At 38.6% G+C, this 19894-nt stretch overlaps 1 protein-coding gene across 9 annotated transcripts in view; it reads left to right on the forward strand.

Annotated features, from left to right (window-relative positions):
- Window positions 1–19894, forward strand: part of DOCK4 (dedicator of cytokinesis 4) — a 314593-nt gene that overhangs the window by 109576 nt on the left and 185123 nt on the right. For all 9 annotated transcript variants that reach the window (XM_060777644.2, XM_060777634.2, XM_060777638.2 and 6 more), the window contains exons 2-5: window positions 13438–13521; window positions 14946–14986; window positions 16496–16551; window positions 18671–18767. In XM_060777644.2, the coding sequence (XP_060633627.2) occupies window positions 13438–13521; window positions 14946–14986; window positions 16496–16551; window positions 18671–18767 (278 nt within the window). The remainder of the gene's footprint in view (window positions 1–13437; window positions 13522–14945; window positions 14987–16495; window positions 16552–18670; window positions 18768–19894) is intronic.

Genomic DNA, 19894 nt, shown 5'->3' on the forward strand with positions numbered 1-19894 from the left:
TGCAACCTTCTAAGTTTTGTATTGCTTTCCCAGACCTCTTTTCTTTTTACTTTTTTTTTTTTTTTGCTGATTTGTGCTACAAGTCCTCATTGCAATTATTCAATCTCTCCAAAAGTTTGCCAAGATTTTGACAGAACATAATGACCCCCTGAATTCAAGCAATGAAAAAGGAATGGGCAGAGTGAATGGGTTTGTGTCAGCTCTGTGTGTGTGTTTGTGTGTGTGAGAGAGAGGAAGTGAAATCCTTGCTTGTTGCACTCATCTTTATGGATGTTTGTTAGCATTGTAAGAAACAGAAGGCTGAGAAGGAGATATATCACCTTCTCAGACAAGCAGATGACAGATTTAGAGAGAAGCTAATAACCTCTCCTGTGCATGATCCTGACAACTGATGCATGCACCATCATTCAGCTTTACTGTCTGGATGGCTTTTAGTAAACAAATGCTGAGATGCTTTAAAAAAAGAATATGTGGATCTTTTAGAAATGTAAATGTGAAGTCCAGGAAACAGTGTTGAAACTTGAGGCCTCAGGGAAAGTGCCAGCCACTTAAACTTGATTGTATAAAGTTTTAAGGAGTCTTCACCCATGTCCATCGCCCAAGCAAAATTAGAAGTGAGAATTTCTACTTTGGCAGATACATTTATGCAAAACTGATGAGGAAGGATGCTGTTTGATTGTTTTTCCAGGTACGTTTTGGTAACAGAAACTGAATGTTTTTGTTCATAGAAGCTTGGAACAAGCCTATGTTTCAAATCAGCTGACAAACAGTTGGCATGAACTATCTTCCACTGCCAGAGTTGCCAGATCTCAAGGCCTGGACGCTCTTTTCTGGTCTTCATGGGGAGGGTGAAGAATCTCAGGGCATGCTCACTGTGTTGAAAAACTCTGTGTGCATGTGTGTATTACTCATTTTTTTAGACTTTGTTATTTTTATTTGAAAGGCTTACTCTGTTTGATATCTCAAAGGTTGTCAAACAGTCTCAGGTTTAGGCTCTGTAAGCTCAGGACTTGGGATAGCCCTACTAATCCTGTTGACTGTGAGCATGACAGTAATCATCTTCAGATGACATAATTCTCCAAAGGAAGGAACACACATATATTGATTCAAAACTACTCCCAAGTTCAAAATTCCAAGTTTGAAGCCTTCTCCAGACTTAAACAACTGTTCATTGGTCACCTAAATAGGTGACACTACACTAGCTACATAATATATAGGATGTGTTCCTAGGCAAGCAGTTGAATGCATACAAGTTGGTGGGAGAATATGGCTGTTGCTGTGATCCCATCCCTCTGTCTCCACAATTACAGTGTATATAATACTACTACTAATATGAATGCTAATAATAATAAAAATGTTATATCCCGCTTTTCTCCATCATGGGATCCAAAGAGGCTTACAACATATTAAACGACAATTCAAATACATACATAATAAGTATATAACATCATTAAAAACAATTTAATACAACAATAATATACATTCACATTTTTGTGACATCATGTGAGATCATATTGCACTTTGGTGATGTTGACTGACAGTTGTTATTTTCTTGTTCTCTCTTTTGTTGTTGTTGTTGTCCTCGTGTGCTGTATTTACATAGCACCATCAGCATGACTTTTTATGAGTAAAAGAACAACAAAACAGGAAAAGGGAGTGGCAGTGTGGAAGAGGATTAGGTTCAGTAGATACTGCCTTCTCTTCTCTCCCTGCATTACTAGGGCAATGGCAGTTGGGATCGATGGAGGATGTTTTATGTTTCTGGTCTAAGTGTGATGGAGGTTTGCCTGCTTCTTTTCTCTCTCCAAGAAAAAGGAGTGGCAGCTTTGGATGGATGGAGGCTTTTCATCTGCATTTGAGTCTAGGCATGGTGGAGGTCTGACTCCATGGCAGGACTACGTTTATGTGCCTTGATGGTGTAAGGCCAGTGGAAGTTAGGGCTGAAATGAATATTGGCACCCTTCATTTTTAACTTCTTTTGCATCTCTATTTTCCTGCTGAGTTTCAAATGGATACTTTAAATGTCCAGGATTACCTTTTTACTTCGAAATTCAGATTACCATTCCTTTATTGCTTTGGCTTTTGTGGTCCAAGTGTTGCCACCACCACCCTAGTCAAACAGCATAAACTGTTTTGTCTTCCATACTAATTAGCACTGAATGTGCAGCTACACTGTAGAATTAATACAGTTTGCAGCCACTTATTTTCTATGACTTAATGCTATGGACTGAACCCCCAAAAAACTGGCTCAACTTACCATGGGTGAGTGTGAGAACTGTATCTGAGCTCATATTTAAAAAGGACCCATCTCTGAGTAGAATGGCAAAAGGCATGAGCTCAGTCTGTCCTTGGAGAGCCTAGAAGAAGCACCAGCCACTGTCTCCTCCTCCTCCTCCTCCTCCTCCTCCTCCTCCTCCTCCTCCTCCTCTCTCTCTCTCTCTCTCTCTCTCTCTCTCTCTCTAACACCGCTTCTGGCCTTTTTGAATGCCAGTTTTAAGGGTGTTTTTAGGGAAATCAGAGCTGTTCTTTGTGTGTGTACTTTGTCATCTAAAATACAATGAGAATTGGTTTTTAAGTAGGTGAAACATGCAACCAAACCCATCCATTCAAACAATATGCAGGAGGCAGCACACATTATGTTAGATTTGGATTGCAGCATACAAATGCACACACTGTGTGATAGATTTCTCTCTGCTGCAGTGAGAGGCAGCTAAAGATTATGAATGCTTGGGAAGGCTTCATTAATTTTTATTATATTCAAAGCCTCATAGGCATTTGAGCCTTTAGCTTTCTTCGTTTGTGGAGGACGGAAACCTTATCCTTTTTTTCTTGGCCAGTTGCTATGAGGCTTCCTCTCACAGTGCATATGAGATTTATCATTGTGGCTCATACAGTGTAATGTGAATAGACGTCTGTAGTCATCCAGTTCATTGATAGTTTAATACAGTGGCTTGCCAGGAAGGAATCGGGCTTTGGGCTTTTACTACCATGAGGGTGTATAATTTTGTATGCCAGAAGTCAACTTGTACAAGACTCTTTTGTAGGTATATACACATACAGATGTGCACATACACAAACAGTGTACTAGAAATACTCAGATTTTTACTGAGGTTAATAGTCCTTCACATAATGATTATTCCAACTCTCTTGTGTTCTGTATAATCAACAGAAATCTGTAATTAGATAATTTCCTGAGTCAAGTTAAGTGTTTTCAGTACTAAAAAAAATCTAATTATTTGCCACCCCCAGCAAGTATACTTAGTTCCTCATTTAAGCCACACCATTGAACAATATTAAACAGATTATATTTACACCTCTTCATTCCACATACTCTTTTTACTTTTTGATTTTTATATTTTGAAACAAGGTTAGGTGGATAGAAACATGGTTTATAACTCTGGGTTAAAATAAAATCTTTTCCTAGAACTTCCCCATCTGTACATACTGGTGGAGTATATCTAAGACCTTCTAAATGTAAAGCTTATATTCTACCTCTCATCTTTAAATTCTAGTTTGTGACTCAATGTCACATATACTCAACCGGATGATATGTAATACAGAAATATGCTACTTCTAGGAATTAATTAACTCATTCATTGGGGAAAGCCTCCCCATTTACTCATTGAATGTCTACCATTTCTGTTGTAGTCCTATGCCTTAAAGCATACCATTATATTTGAGTATATAAGTGATAACCAAATCAGTTAGGCAATTTGTATGCTAGAAGTTTCAAGTTGTACAAGACTTGAGTTCTTGTTAAGGAATCCAGTGAACAGAAATAAACACTTCCATTGTGAAACTGACAATTTCCTCAGGCTTGTGATTTTCTTTTGTGTGCAAGAGTTCAGTTGTATGCAAGGACATGATCCAGAAAGTAATGCACTGAGGTAATTGCTTCTGTCAGCAGATCCAGGAGTGATGTGGGGAAGAAACTCAAGTTTCTTCCCCACCCACTGAAAAATCTTCTGGAACTAGTTTTGGGGCAATGTAGATTGTTACAGTGAGTCAGGGTGGGAAAGAAAGTTGTATCTTGTTGTGTGGTAGCAAAATGTTGGCTGTAGATCTAAGAGACAACTTCATTCTCAGATGTCTTCTTATATCAGTCACTGTTGATACTAATATTGGCAGTTACCAGATGAGCCAGGAACCAGATGAGCCAGTGTTTTGCTAGCAAGTTGAGCCAAGGAATTAGGGCAGAGGAAGAAAGCCGGAAGTTAGTCAAGAAATGCACAGAAGCAAACGAGATCCCAGAAAACCTTGTTGCTCAGGCACGTTCCCAACTGAATAGGCAGTCTTTTATAGCCCTCTTGTCAAACGGCCTGCTTGAGTTGGCAGATCCTTTTGAGATCTGAAAAATATTTAACTGGCAAGATGTTGTAACTACAGTTCTGATAGCTTATTATGTGGGCACCAAGTACACAGAACTGTGGATTGATCATTTGAACCAATGATGTTCCCAGGTCGACTTCAGAAGATCTCTCCTTCACCAGTTCATGTTGTTTGTCTAGATGTGTATATACATACCTTCATATTGGACAGTAGAATATCACAGGACAGAAAAGCTATGTCCGGAGACAATTCAAAAACATATGCTGTTGCTCATTCCTACCCACAAGGAGGATTTCAGTTGAACAAAAAGGAATTTGCCTGCTACAGTGTGATAAAGAAGGTATGAGGTAACCCCAGAGCCTACTTATGTGGGATCCAAGCAGATCTAAATGAAAGCTCTGATGAGCTAAGTTGGATTTGTCTCTCAAAATGCACAGGAAACTTCATGAGTCTTTTTAGCATGCCAGAACTTATATATATATGAAAAGCAAAACTATTAAGAAAGGGATCTGTGAAATTACCAAAGTATACTGGAAAGTGCTGGATTTGATATACAAATTATAAAACTATAAAAATGTAAATAGAAGAGAAGTTGACACCTTTCCCCAAATGTATTGAATTGTATTCCAAACCAGACAGTTCTGGTTCTATCTTTCAAAGATTTTGTTTTAAAAATGTAGTACTTATTTATGCATACGGAGACAACAAAGTAAAGGTTTTCAACACCAGCTGTTCTGTTAGCACCAGGAAGTATGGCCTTTGCATCAACAAGTTGAATGATGGAACGCTAAGACATGATAGGATGTTTTCCCATTTCTTGAAAATGAACACTCCCATTCCTTTGATGTTATGTGTATCCGAGTCATTTCCAGCTTATGGAAACCCTAAGCTGAACCTATCATGGGGTTTTCCTGTCAACATTTGTTCAGAGGGGAGTTGTCATTACCTTCCTCTGAAAGAATGTGACTTGTCCAATGTCACCCGGTGGATTTCCATTGCCAAACAGGAATTTAGACATAGGTCTCCAGAGTCATAGTCCAATTCTCAAGCCATTGTATGATGCCGGCTCACTACTTGCTTGGAAATTGCAGAAGAAATTAAATGTTTCATGTCAGCAAGCAACCCGTTCACCAGATGGTTGGGAGCAGTTGTCTGTAGCTTGCTCAAAAATGGATTTGAGAATACAGGGTCTTGAGAATAATTTCTTAAATGTATTTCATGTTTGCCCCTTTTCCCACTCCTATGTCCTTTGACAGACTCAAAATATCTTTTGCTTTCTACTATGTTCTCTTGCTATCTTTTTTAGTAGTTCTACTTGGACAGTAGGGTAGTTGTATTGAATTTGACCTTGACATCAGGTGTCTCTTAGAATTCCATCTGTATTTTTGGAGCAGAGCTTATGAATGTGCTGGATCAAATGATGGCTCTCTTATTTTTGCCCTTTTGTCCACTCACTCTTTGACAGATGTTCCTATATTCTAGTATTGCCTGAGTTTCAAGAAGCTTTAGAAGTTTTTTACTATTTTGTAGTTGTCCTAAAATTTCTTGAAACAGAACCTTTCTTGCCTTCCAACATTGAGAACAATCTCCTAGGGCCAGGGTCCTATTACCTCACCCAGCATATACAAGAGATGATGGAGAAAATAGTGAGTAACTTTGCTAGAGTAGTCTTCTCTTCATATGTTCACAGATAGTGTATGATTCAGCTTTAAATTTAAGTTTGTGTGAGTGGAGTTTTGTCTTTTGATTTAGCTCTGCTCCTTTATAAAAAAAATCCAAAGGTCTCCTTATACTGTGGGTTGAACTGCAGAGGTATACGTGCTTAGGCATGAAGGTTCAATTATAGGAAATGCAGAGGCTAAATTGTTACATGGTTGCTATACAATATGATCTGTGCCAATGTATATTATGCATTAAAGCAGAGCTTTCCAAACTGTGTGTCACAACACGTTAGTGTGTCACGCGAGCGTAACAAGAAACAACAAAAATCTTGGAATTTTATGTTATTATCTTACAAAACATACATACATATATATAAAGTTTTCATGAAATATGTTGTGTCCCCATACATTTCAAAGGTCTTGGTTTAACCTCCAGTTTCCTAATAGAACTGAATTACTGTGTTATGGAATGATGCATGTCTAAAAAGTGCATTACCAACATGACATGTTTGGAAAGCTCTGTATTAAAATGTCAGTCTGTTGGAATATCTTCCTATACTCACCAATATGGCAGTTGATCTTTTCCCTCTACTACCTTTTGTCTTTTCCTCTTCTCAGCCTTTTCCCATTGCATTTTTTCTCTACCATTGATCTTTTTAAAAATACGTTTTTTTAATTGAAGGTTTAATTACAAAGGATAAAAAAAAGAAAAACCTCCACCTATACCGATAGAAAAGGATAAGAGGAGTAGGATCATAAGGGATTGTGGGGGGGGGGGGGGAGGTATGCATGCTTGGGGACATGAAGGGTAGAGGGAAAGGGAATTGAAGGCGATAAGAAAAAAAGGTGGGGGGGGGGGGTAGGAAGGGGAAAGCAAAAGGGAGAGGGAAAAGTAAAAAAAAATAAGACATTATATCCTATTGATGCAGCCTGGAATTATATTGGCGATTTTAGGTTGTGTTGCTCCTTTCTCTCCGCTGGTCTCCAGGGTGCTCTCAGATTTCTTTCTTTGCAAACTGATATTACAGAGTCCCAGTAATCTCCAAACTTAGTCCTCCAAGTATTTAGGACTTCATTTTGGACTTCAAATTTTAGGACTTCAAACGGTCCTAATGCATCCATATAGATTAATTCTGTTGGACATATGCTGAAAGCTTGTGACGGAAGTGATGTCTGTCATGTTTCTTACAATTAAAGGTAAAACTTAAAAAGGTAGAAATATTTCTGTATGTGCCTTCAAGCAACCTGTTGACTTATAGCAATCCCATGAATTTCATATGATTTTATTAGGGAGGAAATAGAAGTGGTTTTACCAGCTCCTTCTTCTGAAATATAGCCTACAGCACCTGATATGTATAAGGTATTCTATTATGCTAAAAAAAACCTCTTATTTTTCTGTTGATATCTTTATTAAAGATGTATTTTCTAAACTTAACGTACAAAAATGATCTTCAGATTCATGTAGTCTTCTGATATTTAGCATGAACGAGGCTTATGCAAATGGATCTAAACAAGAGGCGTTTTGTTATCTTAATTCTGTCTTTTACAATAAATCAAAAGAAGGGATGAACCATGTGGATCATATTTAGATAGGTTTTGAAGCCAAACCCAATGAAAAACCTCTCAGAAAGATTGGTATGTCTAACTATGAGAAGGGAAGACAAAAAGGTGATATGATAGCTGTCTTTAAATATTTGAAGAGGTATCATTTTGAAGGTAGAGTGAGCTTATATTCAGCTGCTTTAGAGACCACAAGATGAACTAATGGATTCAAATTACAGAAAAAAGATATTATTGGTGGTCATAATCATGGGCAATCACTTGCTAGGTTGTCCGAAAATCTGATCACTGTCTCCCAAAGCAGATACTTTATTCTCAGCTTAAGAATGGAAAACGTAATGTCAATGGACAACAAAAGACATTTAAATATGGACTTAAAGCTAACCTAAGAACTGGGAAGTCCTGGCACTAAGCAATGTAACTGGAGGTCAGCTGTTACTAACGGTGCTATGAATTTTGAAGAGTCAGGAATACAGGGCAAAAGGAAGAAATGTGCCAAGAGGAAGATGTGTCAAGCAAACCCTTGCCGTGACCACCTTCCATCTGAAAATCTATGTTCTCAGTGTGAAAGGTCATGTGGATCCAGAATAAGTCTTCACAGTCATTTACAGATCTATCAAGGCTATATCTCTGCAAGACAATCATACTTGGCCATGAGTGATCTCTCATGATAACTAGTAGAATGCTTGAGTTGAATTCCTTATAAACCAGTTGTCAGATGATGAGTTCTTGAACAGTGCTAGTACAACGGGTCCTTGGTATCAGAGGGTAGTTGGTTCCAGGACCCCCTATAGATACCAAAACCTGTGGATGCTGAAAACCTATTATACAACGGTAAAACGGTACATAATAAAATGGTATAAAATGTCAAAAATCAAGGCTTGCTTTTGTATTTTATGGAGGGAAGGTATTTTCAAACCATTGGAGGTGGAATCGGTGGATTCAGAATTTGTGGATACAGAAGGTTGATTGCAGTTGCAACATTACTGAAGCTGATCCTGAAGCCAAGAAATAGGGCCAGTTGAATATATTAAATACATTTTTGAAAAGCAGTATAATATGACAATGGATAGAACAACTAGTAGCTTAGTAGGCCAACAGCATGTCAGAAATTATTTTAACTTCTCTTGACTTTCTCTACATCCTGAAGGATGACTGTTATGAAAAATTAAATGGAACGGTAACATGTTCAATCCATGCATTCATTTGCTTTTTGAATAGTCACTTTGTTGTTGTTTATTTGTTCAGTCACTTCCGACTCTTTGTGACCTCATGCACCAGCCCACGCCAGAGCTCCCTGTCGGCCATCACCACCCCCAGCTCCTTCAGAGTCAAGCCAGTCACTTCAAGGATACCATCCATCCATCCATCTTGCCCTTGGTCGGCCCCTCTTCCTTTTTCCTTCCATTTTCCCAAGCATCATTGTCTTCTCTAAGCTTTCCTGTCTTCTCATGATGTGGCCAAAGTACTTCACCTTTGCCTCTAATATCTTTCCCTCTAATGAGCAGTCGGGCTTTATTTCCTGAACTGGTTGGATCTTCTCGCGGTCCAAGGCAATAGTCATTATCACCGTCATATGTTATTCTGTGTCCCTTCTGTAGTTCTGTGGTTAAACAGCCTTTCTGTGGGTTAGGGGAAAAAACTAGTGCTCTTGAAATGCCCTGGAATGAATCCTAAGATAAATGAATAGAGGGAAGTTAAGGGAAGGGTGTCTACTCCCCATCCACATTGTTCCAAGGGGCTTGCCCTGATTCCCTGGAGAAACTTTGTTGGGTGTGTGATTGTGAAGGTTACACTGGCAGCTGAAGGGCAAGCAGAGAATAGAAATTGTTCCTTCATGAACTTCCTCTTTTCACTTATCTTAGTGTCCAAGTTGATGTGTTTTTACAATTTGACATCAAAGAGCAAGCCCTTGAACCCATCCTTTCTCAGCTGAAACATCTTCCTTTTCCTAGTATCTACCTTCCTCCACTATTGCTGAAAAATTAGACTCTACCATTATATCATGCAGATTTATATTTTGATCTTCATTGTCATGTCAGACACACTTCATTAGTAAAGGCAATAGCCACAAAAGCATATTTTTTTTCTTCTTTTTCCTTCCTTCTTTCTATTTTAGTGCATAGAAGCATTCTTTTCAATTGCCACTATGTGTAAATGTAATGACTGTGTTTATTTTGAGAATGGGCAATTTCAAGCATGTTTCTTCCAAGACTTTTTTTGTAAAAGTACTTGTTTTCCTTGGCTCTTAGCTGGGAGTCTTAAGAGGAAGTGCCTTCAGGATTACAATTTAATGGCGCCACTGACCTTGCGTGCTGCCCAGCTTCCCTTCCAACTGTGGGGCTTACAAACAGTGTCTTTGAGAGAGCAGCTGGTATCTTAAAGACTATTTGTCATGTAGCTGAGACTTGAAAGATCATTGCAGTTCCTTGATTGGGCTGATAAGTAATTCTCCCAGCACATCTGCAATTCCACAGCTGCTTCCTCCTTCTTGGAGTTTTGCTTTTTCAGCCAGTCTGATGGATTTCCTTTCATTCTGCCTGCTCTCAATGTTTCATCTATTGAGCAACATACAGTCACTGATTTTAGTTTCTGGCTGTTCTCTCTTCTACAGACTATGAAGGCTAGCAGAAGACTTGGTCCAGACTGTTACCACACTCCTTGGCCAATCCAAAAATAAACATATTGCCTAATGTTCAAATAAAGATCATACTTTGTCCTCTTCTACTCATTTTGTTGTAAATATTAAAAATACATGTAACTACTTTGAAATAATTGTACAAAGGCACAGGGTGATCAAGATTATCTTGCCTCTTATTGCATTTATCAGATCAACTTCCTGTATCAAGATTTTGTTGGTGCTTCCTTCCTGCTGCTCTACGCGTGAGAGCAGGATGCCTATGACCAGTGTCAGATAGTGGGAACATACTCCTAGCCCATTGCCACACTATCCAGAACCATGAATTTCTATACAAACGACATTTAGGAATACAATAATACTCATCGAAAGATCATTATCCTCTACAATGATGATGAGAGAATGGCCAGTCAAGTGGCCACCACCATATGCTAATGGGGCTTTGAGAACTTATTCATACTCTCTGGAGGCTTCAGGGTCATTGCCCAAAAGGCCTGGTGATGGGCTCCTTCCCCGCCTCCTGCCTAGTGGTCACCCAGTCAGGGAGCACACACCGAAGGATCATCCCCAGGCAGCCCCTGCCCCCTCCGGCTATGAACAAGTGGAGGTTTATGGCAGAGAATCTACAGAAGATACAGCACTATCTAGAAGAAGAGAAGCTTCCAACAGACACTGCCAGCTGTCTCAACCGCAGCTCTTCCACTTGAGATGCCAAGGTCACCGCTGTCTGGAGCAGCCAGAACCTGTCCATCTCTGCCTCTGCTGCCAACTCGGCCGTGGTGCTCTCTGCAATCTGCAGAGCAAGCCCTGGAGATAGCCGGTGTCTCTTCCCCCATGAATAGAAGAGAGCCCCATCCCTGGGGCTCTTTGATCACTACAAAAAAAAAAAAAAAGGAGACTTTGTTGGAGCTGATAATGTGGGCCTTCAAATAATTTTTCATTTATAGTGATCCTAAGATGAACTTACTGTAGGGTTTTCTTGGTGGGACTTATTTAGAGGGTGTTTACCTTCCCCTGAGGCTGACAGAGTGTGACATCCCCAAGGACACTCAGCATACAAGTCCAACACGCAACCCAGTATACCGCATAGCAATATGTATCAAAACTTGGGTTACTAATATTATTCATGTGTTCTTGTGTTTATAGTTTTTGAAAAAGACTTCCACAAAGTCTGTCAAGATTTGTAATGTATTTGAAATCACAGCTAAAACACTATGCTAGCTAATTTTAGAATGCTAGAAGGACTCTGGTAAAAACAAGCATTTATTAGTTCATTGAAGGAAATAGTACAGTTTTGCCTTGAAAGGCTTTTATACCTCAGAAAGCCATTGTCAGCTTGCAAAAGAGGACAGTGAGTGGTGAGAGCTCCTGGGCAGAGTGCATCTTCCCAGGCTCCACATCCATCATCCTGGTGTGTATTTTGTTTCACATTGGGCAGGTCTCTATTGGAAGGACTGTCAGAAGATGGGCTATTGTTTGAAGGCACACTGCTTTTTTCTTTTCAAAGAACTCCCTGATTTAAAGAATAAAGGCCACAGAAAGATTGACCAAGGGCCCTGAGGTACTCCACCATTAACACTGGAGAGCAGAGAGCAAACATGCAAATCACCTAGTTCCAGTCTTCCCCTCTATGGTGAGATGCATTGCCCTTTAAATAAATAGCATAAATTAATTCTCAATTTGTGTCTATACCTAAGAACTATCATGTGAACATTTTTGGAAGAAATCTGTACTTATACTCTTTTGAGCTGATACATTCTTATTTATATTTTGACATAGAAGGGTGTAAAACATGTGGCTAATGTGTGTATGGGAGAAATCACATCCATGATCTGGGACATAGAACGTATAGTTGTCCTTCGACATCTGTGGGTTTGAGTTTTGTTAATTTGATTTTGATTGTTTTGATTAAAATGCTCAATCTCTAGGTCCTACAGTGCGATTCTATAGTCAGCTTCCTGTGGTCTTGCTTAAGGACCTAAAGATTTCTAGAGAGAACACTTCTGTGGGAATCTCTAGGTCTGCCAATGCGATTCTATGGTCAGCTTTCAGTAGACATCAACCATAGAGTCATACTGGAAGACATAGAAATCTGTATAGGATTTCTTCATTGATGTATTGTCGAAGGCTTTAGTGGCTGCAATCACTGGGTTGTTGTAGGTTTTTCGGGCTGTATGGCCATGTTCCAGAAGCATTCTCTCCTCATGTTTTGCCTCCATCTATGGCAGGCATCCTCAGAGGTTGTGAGGTCTGTTGGAAACTAGGAAAATGGGGCAAAACATCAAAGCATCTGTCCATCTCCTGGGCAACGTCCTTGCAGAAAGTCCAGGGTGGGAGAAAAAATCTTGTCTGTTGGAGATAGGTGTGAATGTTAAATTGGCCACCTTGATTAGCATTTGATGGCCTGACAGCTTTTTGTGTGTGTGTGGCTTGTTACTGTCTGGGGGAATCCTTTGCTGAGAGGTGATTCGCTGTCCCTGATTGCTTCTTGTCTGGAGTTCCCCTGTTTTTGAGTGTTGTTCTCATCAAAAGATCATTATCCTCCAAATTACAGTTATAATTATAGAGTTTTTTAATACTAGTAGCCAGATTTTGTTAATTTTCATTGCTTCTTCCTTTTTGTTGAAATTGTCCACATGCTTGTGGATTTCAGTGGCTTCTCTGTGTAGCTTGACATGGTAGTTGTTAGAGTGGTCCATCATTTTTGTGTTCTCAAATGATATGCTATTTGCAGGTTGATTCATCAGGTGCTCTGCTATGGCAGTTTCTTCATTGAGTTTTCACTTTTATGGGGGTTCTGTGCTCCTAACCCCAGAAAATGTGGAGGCTAACTGTACTTCCTGATTGAGGAGCTTTATCTGTCCATGGGGTGCTCTGTGAAATGTTTCTACTCTTCTTTATTATTTTAAAATGCAACCTGTCTGGATGTATAGAAGAGCCACAATATACCCAAGTACAGTGCTACAGACTTTCATGATAAAATATATAATGCACTTTTGAAGCTGTTTCCAGAATAACAATTTTTCTACCATTCCCATATACACTACTCCCTGTTCCAAATCTTAAGCACACTGTCCCAGATTGTGAAGAATAATCCCTGTGATATGATATTTATAACTGATATAGCTTACAGCAATATGCAGCTTATAGAAGTATTGTTGTGCTGTTCCTTGCAGCGTGAATGTATAATAGCAAACATGTCGCTTGTTAAAAACATTATGATTAATTGGAATTTAATATCTCTTTCAGTAATTGCAAGTTTTCGAGGAGCAGTCCCACATGGCTTATCACTGGAGATTGGAGACACTGTGCAAATACTGGAGAAATGTGATGGTAAGTGTTGACATTGATACACAATTGTCAGGTGGGGAAGATTGCTCAAGGTCATCTTGTGTAGTTATGCTAGTGCAGGAACTAAATGTTTGTTGTAGAGGATAATCCGCCTAAATAGAAAAATGCAGCTAAAAAACAGAGCTTGTAAAAGTTACGGAACCCAATAGCTATACTGATTCAGGAATTGGTAGCTTTTATAGGTTTTGTGCAAACTGAGCTTTGATGACCAAAAGGTTATAGAATGAAGAGAACAATAATCCGGTAATAAAATTCATCCAGCATTTCAGATCAAGTCAGTTCTCCCGGAAAAGGCAACCATGTTTGTTGTGGGAACCATATGGCTCCTGTGAGTGAGGAAAGCAACATCTGTACATTGTTACCAACCCAAATGTATACCCAAATATAGCCTAATATATGTCTCATCTCTTTCCCACGTAAGTATCCAGACTCGTGGGACAAGAAATCAAGCATAACTAAATTAGTAAATTAATTTAAAAATATATTTCAAGAAAATGTTAAGTACGTATGTGTTTTGGATAAAAAAGGATTTAGCATTAGAACTCCACATACCTGAAGAATTATTTTATTTTATCTCTTGATTCAGCCCCACCTAGCTCTGGGATAGTGTTTCACCACATAATTATCACCACAACATAAGCCTCACACCTTGTTTTCTTGGTCCCTCATGATCATCGCGGATAGTTAGATAGTTAAAAAACAACAAACCAAATCTTTCCCTCCTGCCTTTCCCTCCCTCCTGAGCTCTCCCTTCTTCATCCTCTTCATCTTGGATTTAAGACAGTTTTTTAAAAACACACACACACACACACAAAACTCAGAGACCAACAAACCCAAACTCATTTTTTTCATCACATAATAGTCGCACCCCCTTCCAACTAAAAAGGCATAAAATGTGACTATTATGCAGTGATATGCTATATTTGAAAGGGGAGAGGTCTTTTGCTACTGGTAGATCCTTCCTTTACAAGGCTTTGCTAATAAAAAAAATTACTGATAGACAGTAGTAGTTGGAAAAAACTCCCATACTGTCCAGAAAACAAGAAAAAGATGCATTAGATCACGTGGTTTTGTTTACACATACTAGAAATATGTGCTGTTGTTTTGTTGCTGTTGGTTTTAATAGTTGATAATTTTGTAAAATTTACAAGCAATGTTTTATGAGTAATATAAGAATGTTACTATAGATTCTGCATTTTTGGTACAGGAGGAAGACCATTGGTGATACAGTGTGAATTACTGTACTGGGTAAAATCTGTCTTAGTGACATCACTAAGTTTCTGTTTATTCATTTCCATTCTTTTAATGAATCTACTGTAGCTGGGATTAAGAATTATATTTAGATCTATGAGACATTCTAATTTACAAATAAATGAAAGTTTATAATGATTGTCATTTATTCGTAGGCTGGTACAGAGGATTCGCCTTAAAAAATCCAAATCTCAAGGTAAACTATTCTTGTTTCTATTTTAATTTTCATGCAGTGAATAGGTAGATAGATCAATGAACTGTTACACAACACATAAATTGTCATGCATAACAAAATGCAATCATCATTCTTAAAACATAAAAGGAGTTGTAACCCATGAAAAAATGATAGTGGTTTTAACTGGCACAAAAGACAGAGACTTCTGAGAAACAAAGTACAACAGATCCCTCAACCTCTGAGGATGCCTGCCATAGATGTGGGCAAAACACCAGGAGAGAGTGCTTCTGGAACAGGGCCATACAGCTCAGAAAACTCACAGCAACCCAACCATACTTAACTACATCTAGGAGGAAATGGTCTCTCTAGGAATTCCCTAGGTCTTCTCGGTGATTATATGATAAGCTTTCCCTGGAAATTATGATAGAGTTGTGTTGGAAGACTTAGTAGATTTCTGGAAAAGATACTTCTCTAGTAATATTTCGGTCCTCCAATGCTAGGTTTTTCAATGCGAAATCTCATGTAATCTTGGGACCAGAAGTCAAGTATGTTAATGGTGTTCAGTTGTATTCACTGTTTCAGGTAACTGGTCTAGCCAGGAACACATCTCCTCTAGATATGAGTCTTACTGTATAGGAACTTGAACATCTTAAATGTAGCAGATACCTTTGGCAACTGTAGTTTAAATGCAAATTCCTCACTAATATTGCACTGCGCATTTGGTTTTGGTGAGGAGGATTGTATTGCCACTTGTTGGATGCTATATTTCTATGAAATCAAGTAGCAAGCAGGATGTTGCATGACACAAATGTTGTCCGGTACAACTAGGCCCAGGAGAACTTGAGGAGTCAGATTATCAATAAACTGAATAAGTATTCCAGAGCAAAAATTACTCATGGATCCCTTCTGTTTGTTACCTTGATTAATACAGGAGCTTTTTCACATTACACAGCTACAGTATTATGATAGTACTAGGATACCACTGTAACTGCCCTAGGGAATATGGGATTTGCAATTTAGAGAGGTGTATTTAGAATTCACTAATGCCTCAGCAATCTGCAGATCTGAGGATATCTTGCCGTTAAAATGGAATCATAGTGACATAGTAGTAGGAGTGTAAGATAAAGCTCAAAATAGAAGAAAATCCAATCTTGGGTTTCCTAATACCCACCTTTCATGGCATGGTTGGTGAGGAGATAATTTTTCTATTGCTGTGCATGATTTGTAATCAGGTTGTAGTATAATCAGAACCTACAATCTGGTTTTCACCAGTAACTAATTTGCCAGAATGGAAGAGATGTTTTAGTCACATAAAAACACCACATATTTTGAATGTCTCCTAAAACTGACATAAATACATGAAGTCCCAGGACAATTTGCTCTCCACTAGTGTGTTTTATTTCAGTCATAAATGAGTGTGTCTGTGTTTTTCACAAATGTACAGACATATGCATATGCTTCATTTATGCTCATTTCCATTCTCTGCTTTTGGATGTTTCTTGAATTTAGTGAACTGTTTTTCTCTTACAGGGTATCTTCCCATCCAGTTACATTCACTTGAAAAATGCGTGTGTTAAGAATAAAGGGTAGGTTGAGATTCTGAGCTCTGTGGTTTTAGCCAATGTTAAATGGCTGTGTGGAAAATGTGGATTGATGAAGTAAGCATGCTGGAGGAAGATAAAAATACTGGACCAAGAAAAATGCCTGTGGCACATCAAATAACTTGTGAAGGGAGTTTCCTGTGCGTTTTCCTACCCCATCCCATCTTAACCTCTTTCGATTTTTTGAAGCTAACCATGGTTCAGTGACAATTTTATTTCTTCTAATTGTGTTAAATATTGGAAATTGGTTTTTAAATCTAACCAAATATAGATAAAACAACAGCAGTGGCAATGCACAGTTCTGAACTTGAAAAATAAGGTGTGTGTGCGTGTGTGTGTGTGCATTTCATATGGGGGATGGGAAGGGGTTTGCAAGCCCTTGATCCCCTATCCATGATTAGAAGAAGCAGGCAGCTTGTGTTTGCTGTGGATGTGTGATCAACAAATGTTAATCTCTAAGCTGCCACGGGATTCTTTCTTTCTTTTTCTTACAACAGTCTGAATACATCCGCCCTGCTGGAGTGAAAGCATTACTGGTGATTAACATAATTTACACAGGGCTAAATAGACTGCAGCTGAATGGACCATAGCTTGCCAACTCTGCAATATTTGTTAATGGAAAGGGTCAATTCCAATTAATTACAGTTTGTAGCTTAGTCCCAAAATTGGGACGTTACTTGATGCTACTTCCGAAAGGCAGCATGAACCAAGCTGATCGTAGAAGAATGCTTGATGTTTCAGTGCAGTGATTGTTTGCTATGGAGTCATCAACACTGGGCTGGCCCCACCATGAGGCAAAGTGAGACAGCTTTCCCAGGCTGATACTGAGTGGCACAGAGTGGTTTCACATATTAAAAGCAGAGCTCTGCCAGCCCTGTATCTCGTAAGCAAGACTTCTCTGAGATGTGAAGGAAGACATTCAACATTTTACAGATTATATGAATTAGGATGGGTAGCTAATCACGAGAACAGGATTATAATTCAGAATGGTCTAAACCAGTGATTCTCGACCTGTGGGTCTCCGGGTTGTTTTGGCTTACAACTTCCAGAAATCCCAGCCGGTTTACCAACTGTTAGGATTACTGGGAATCGAAGGCCAAAACATCTGAAGACCCACAGATTGAGAACCACTGTTCTAAACAGGTTGGAAACTTGGGCCAAAACTAATAAAATGCATTTTAACAGGGAGAAGTGTAGGGTTTTACACTTAGGCTGAAGAAATTAAATGCACAGATGTAGGATGAGTGATACCTGGCTTGAGAATAGTATGTGTGAAAGAGATCTAGTGGTATTAGTAGATCGCAAACTGAAGATGAGACAACAGTGTGAGGTGGTAGCTATGAAAGCCAATTTGATTCTAGGTTACATTGGTAGGAGTATTGTGTCTAGATTGAGGGAAATAATCATACCATTTATTGTGCTTTGGTTTGACCTCAAATGGAATACTATGTCCAGTTCTGGGCATCACAATTCAAGAAGGATATAGACAAGTCACAGTGTCCAGAGGGGAGTGACTACGTAAAATGTTAAAAAGATTTGGAAACCATACCCCATGAAGAAAAGCCATGGGAGCTGTGTATGTTTCACTTGGACAAAAGAAGGCTAAAAGGTGACACGATAGCCATGTTTAAATATTTGAAAGGATGTCATCTTGAAGATTTAGCCAGCTTGTTTTCCACCACTCCAGAGGCTAGGAGATGGAGGAATGCATTCAAACTACAGGAAAGGAGATTCCACCAGAACATTAGTAAAATATTCCTGACAGTAAGAAATGTTCAAACGTTGCATCGTAGTGTGGTGGAGTCTCCTTTTCTGATGGAGTTTAAACAGAGAGTGGATGGCCATCTTACATGGCAGACTGGACTGGATGGCCCTTGTAGCCTCTTCCAATCCTATGTTTTTGTCCTGCCCTGACCTCACATAACGTAATGGTTTGTTGGGTTTGATATTGTTTTCAAGAGACGGAGAACGGAAGGAAATTCTATGTAGGACCAGAAATCCCAGTTTGAATGGTTTCTTTTAAGTTTAATGACAGTAGTGTTGCTTAAAATAATACATTGCTTAAAATGCTTTTTTGACACCTTATATCTTTTGATTCTAACAGGCAATTTGAAATGGTTGTTCCAACGGAAGATTCTGTCATTACAGAGATGACATCAACTTTAAGAGACTGGGGCACAATGTGGAAACAACTTTATGTGGTAAATAATTATAGTTAAAAACATCATGGTTGTTCAGAGTCTGGGCAATTTGAAGGACTTAGGCTTTGAATCAGACATCTGTGTCTGAGTGAGCCTAATTAAGGATTGGGGTTTAGGATGTGTCCAAATCCCAAGATACTCCTATTAAAATATTTGTCTTTCTTTTAAGAGATTTAATTTGAGATAACGTCAGAAAGATAATTGAGATTCTAGTTTGCTCCTCAAACACACCAAAATTAATCAGAATAGTTTGTGTTTTTTAAACACATGGTTTCCCTTTTTGTTATCACATTTCACTAGCAATATCATTCATGATATACACAGAGCTCTTTTCTGTTCCTCTGATTTTTAAATAGAGTGTGCCCAAATGAATGGTGGATATGAAATACTTAGATTTGTTTATATACTGTTTTGTGTGTTATGTAATCGAATACATACTTTTTTTAACACACTGCTGATTTAAGAAAGGAAAGTTCATCCAGTTTGCTGAGTTCTATAAGTTATATTTTAAGTATATCTACATTGTATAGAAATGTCAGTTCCATATTACTTTGACTGACAGGTTTCATTATAAATAACCTTGGAGTATTCTCTTATTGTACCCCATGAACCGCAATTCCCAGAGTGTAGTATGACCCTTGTATCTACATGGAATACAATCCAAGAATCCCTATGAATACCTGAGACTATGAGTAATAGGAACCGTATCTTTTGACCATATTTAGGCCAGAAGAATACCATAGAATCACAATGGAGAAACTAGAGAGACCCACAAACACTTAAAGGGGTTGAATATTTCTTCAAGTGAAGACATGACACCCAAAGTATTATGAAACTGATGTTACTGAATAGTGCAGATATGGCTTTAGTCCACTATATAGAATTGGTAATACACCTCTAATAGCAGCAGCAACACTTCATATATAAGATTCCTATTCCAGAAAGTCTGAAATGACATATATTTTCTTGAAAACAATATGAATGGGGGAAAGAATTATAACAGGAACAAATGAAGGAACAAATGAAGTATGTTATCTTCTATTTCAACTGCATATTAATAATAATATCAAGAAATTAACATTGCAGTCTGCTGATTTAGGTTTAGCAGGCAAGGTTTGTTACCAAAA

Source organism: Anolis sagrei, chromosome 5 (genome assembly GCF_037176765.1).
Source record: "Anolis sagrei isolate rAnoSag1 chromosome 5, rAnoSag1.mat, whole genome shotgun sequence".
In the NCBI taxonomy this organism is placed as follows: domain Eukaryota; kingdom Metazoa; phylum Chordata; class Lepidosauria; order Squamata; family Dactyloidae; genus Anolis; species Anolis sagrei.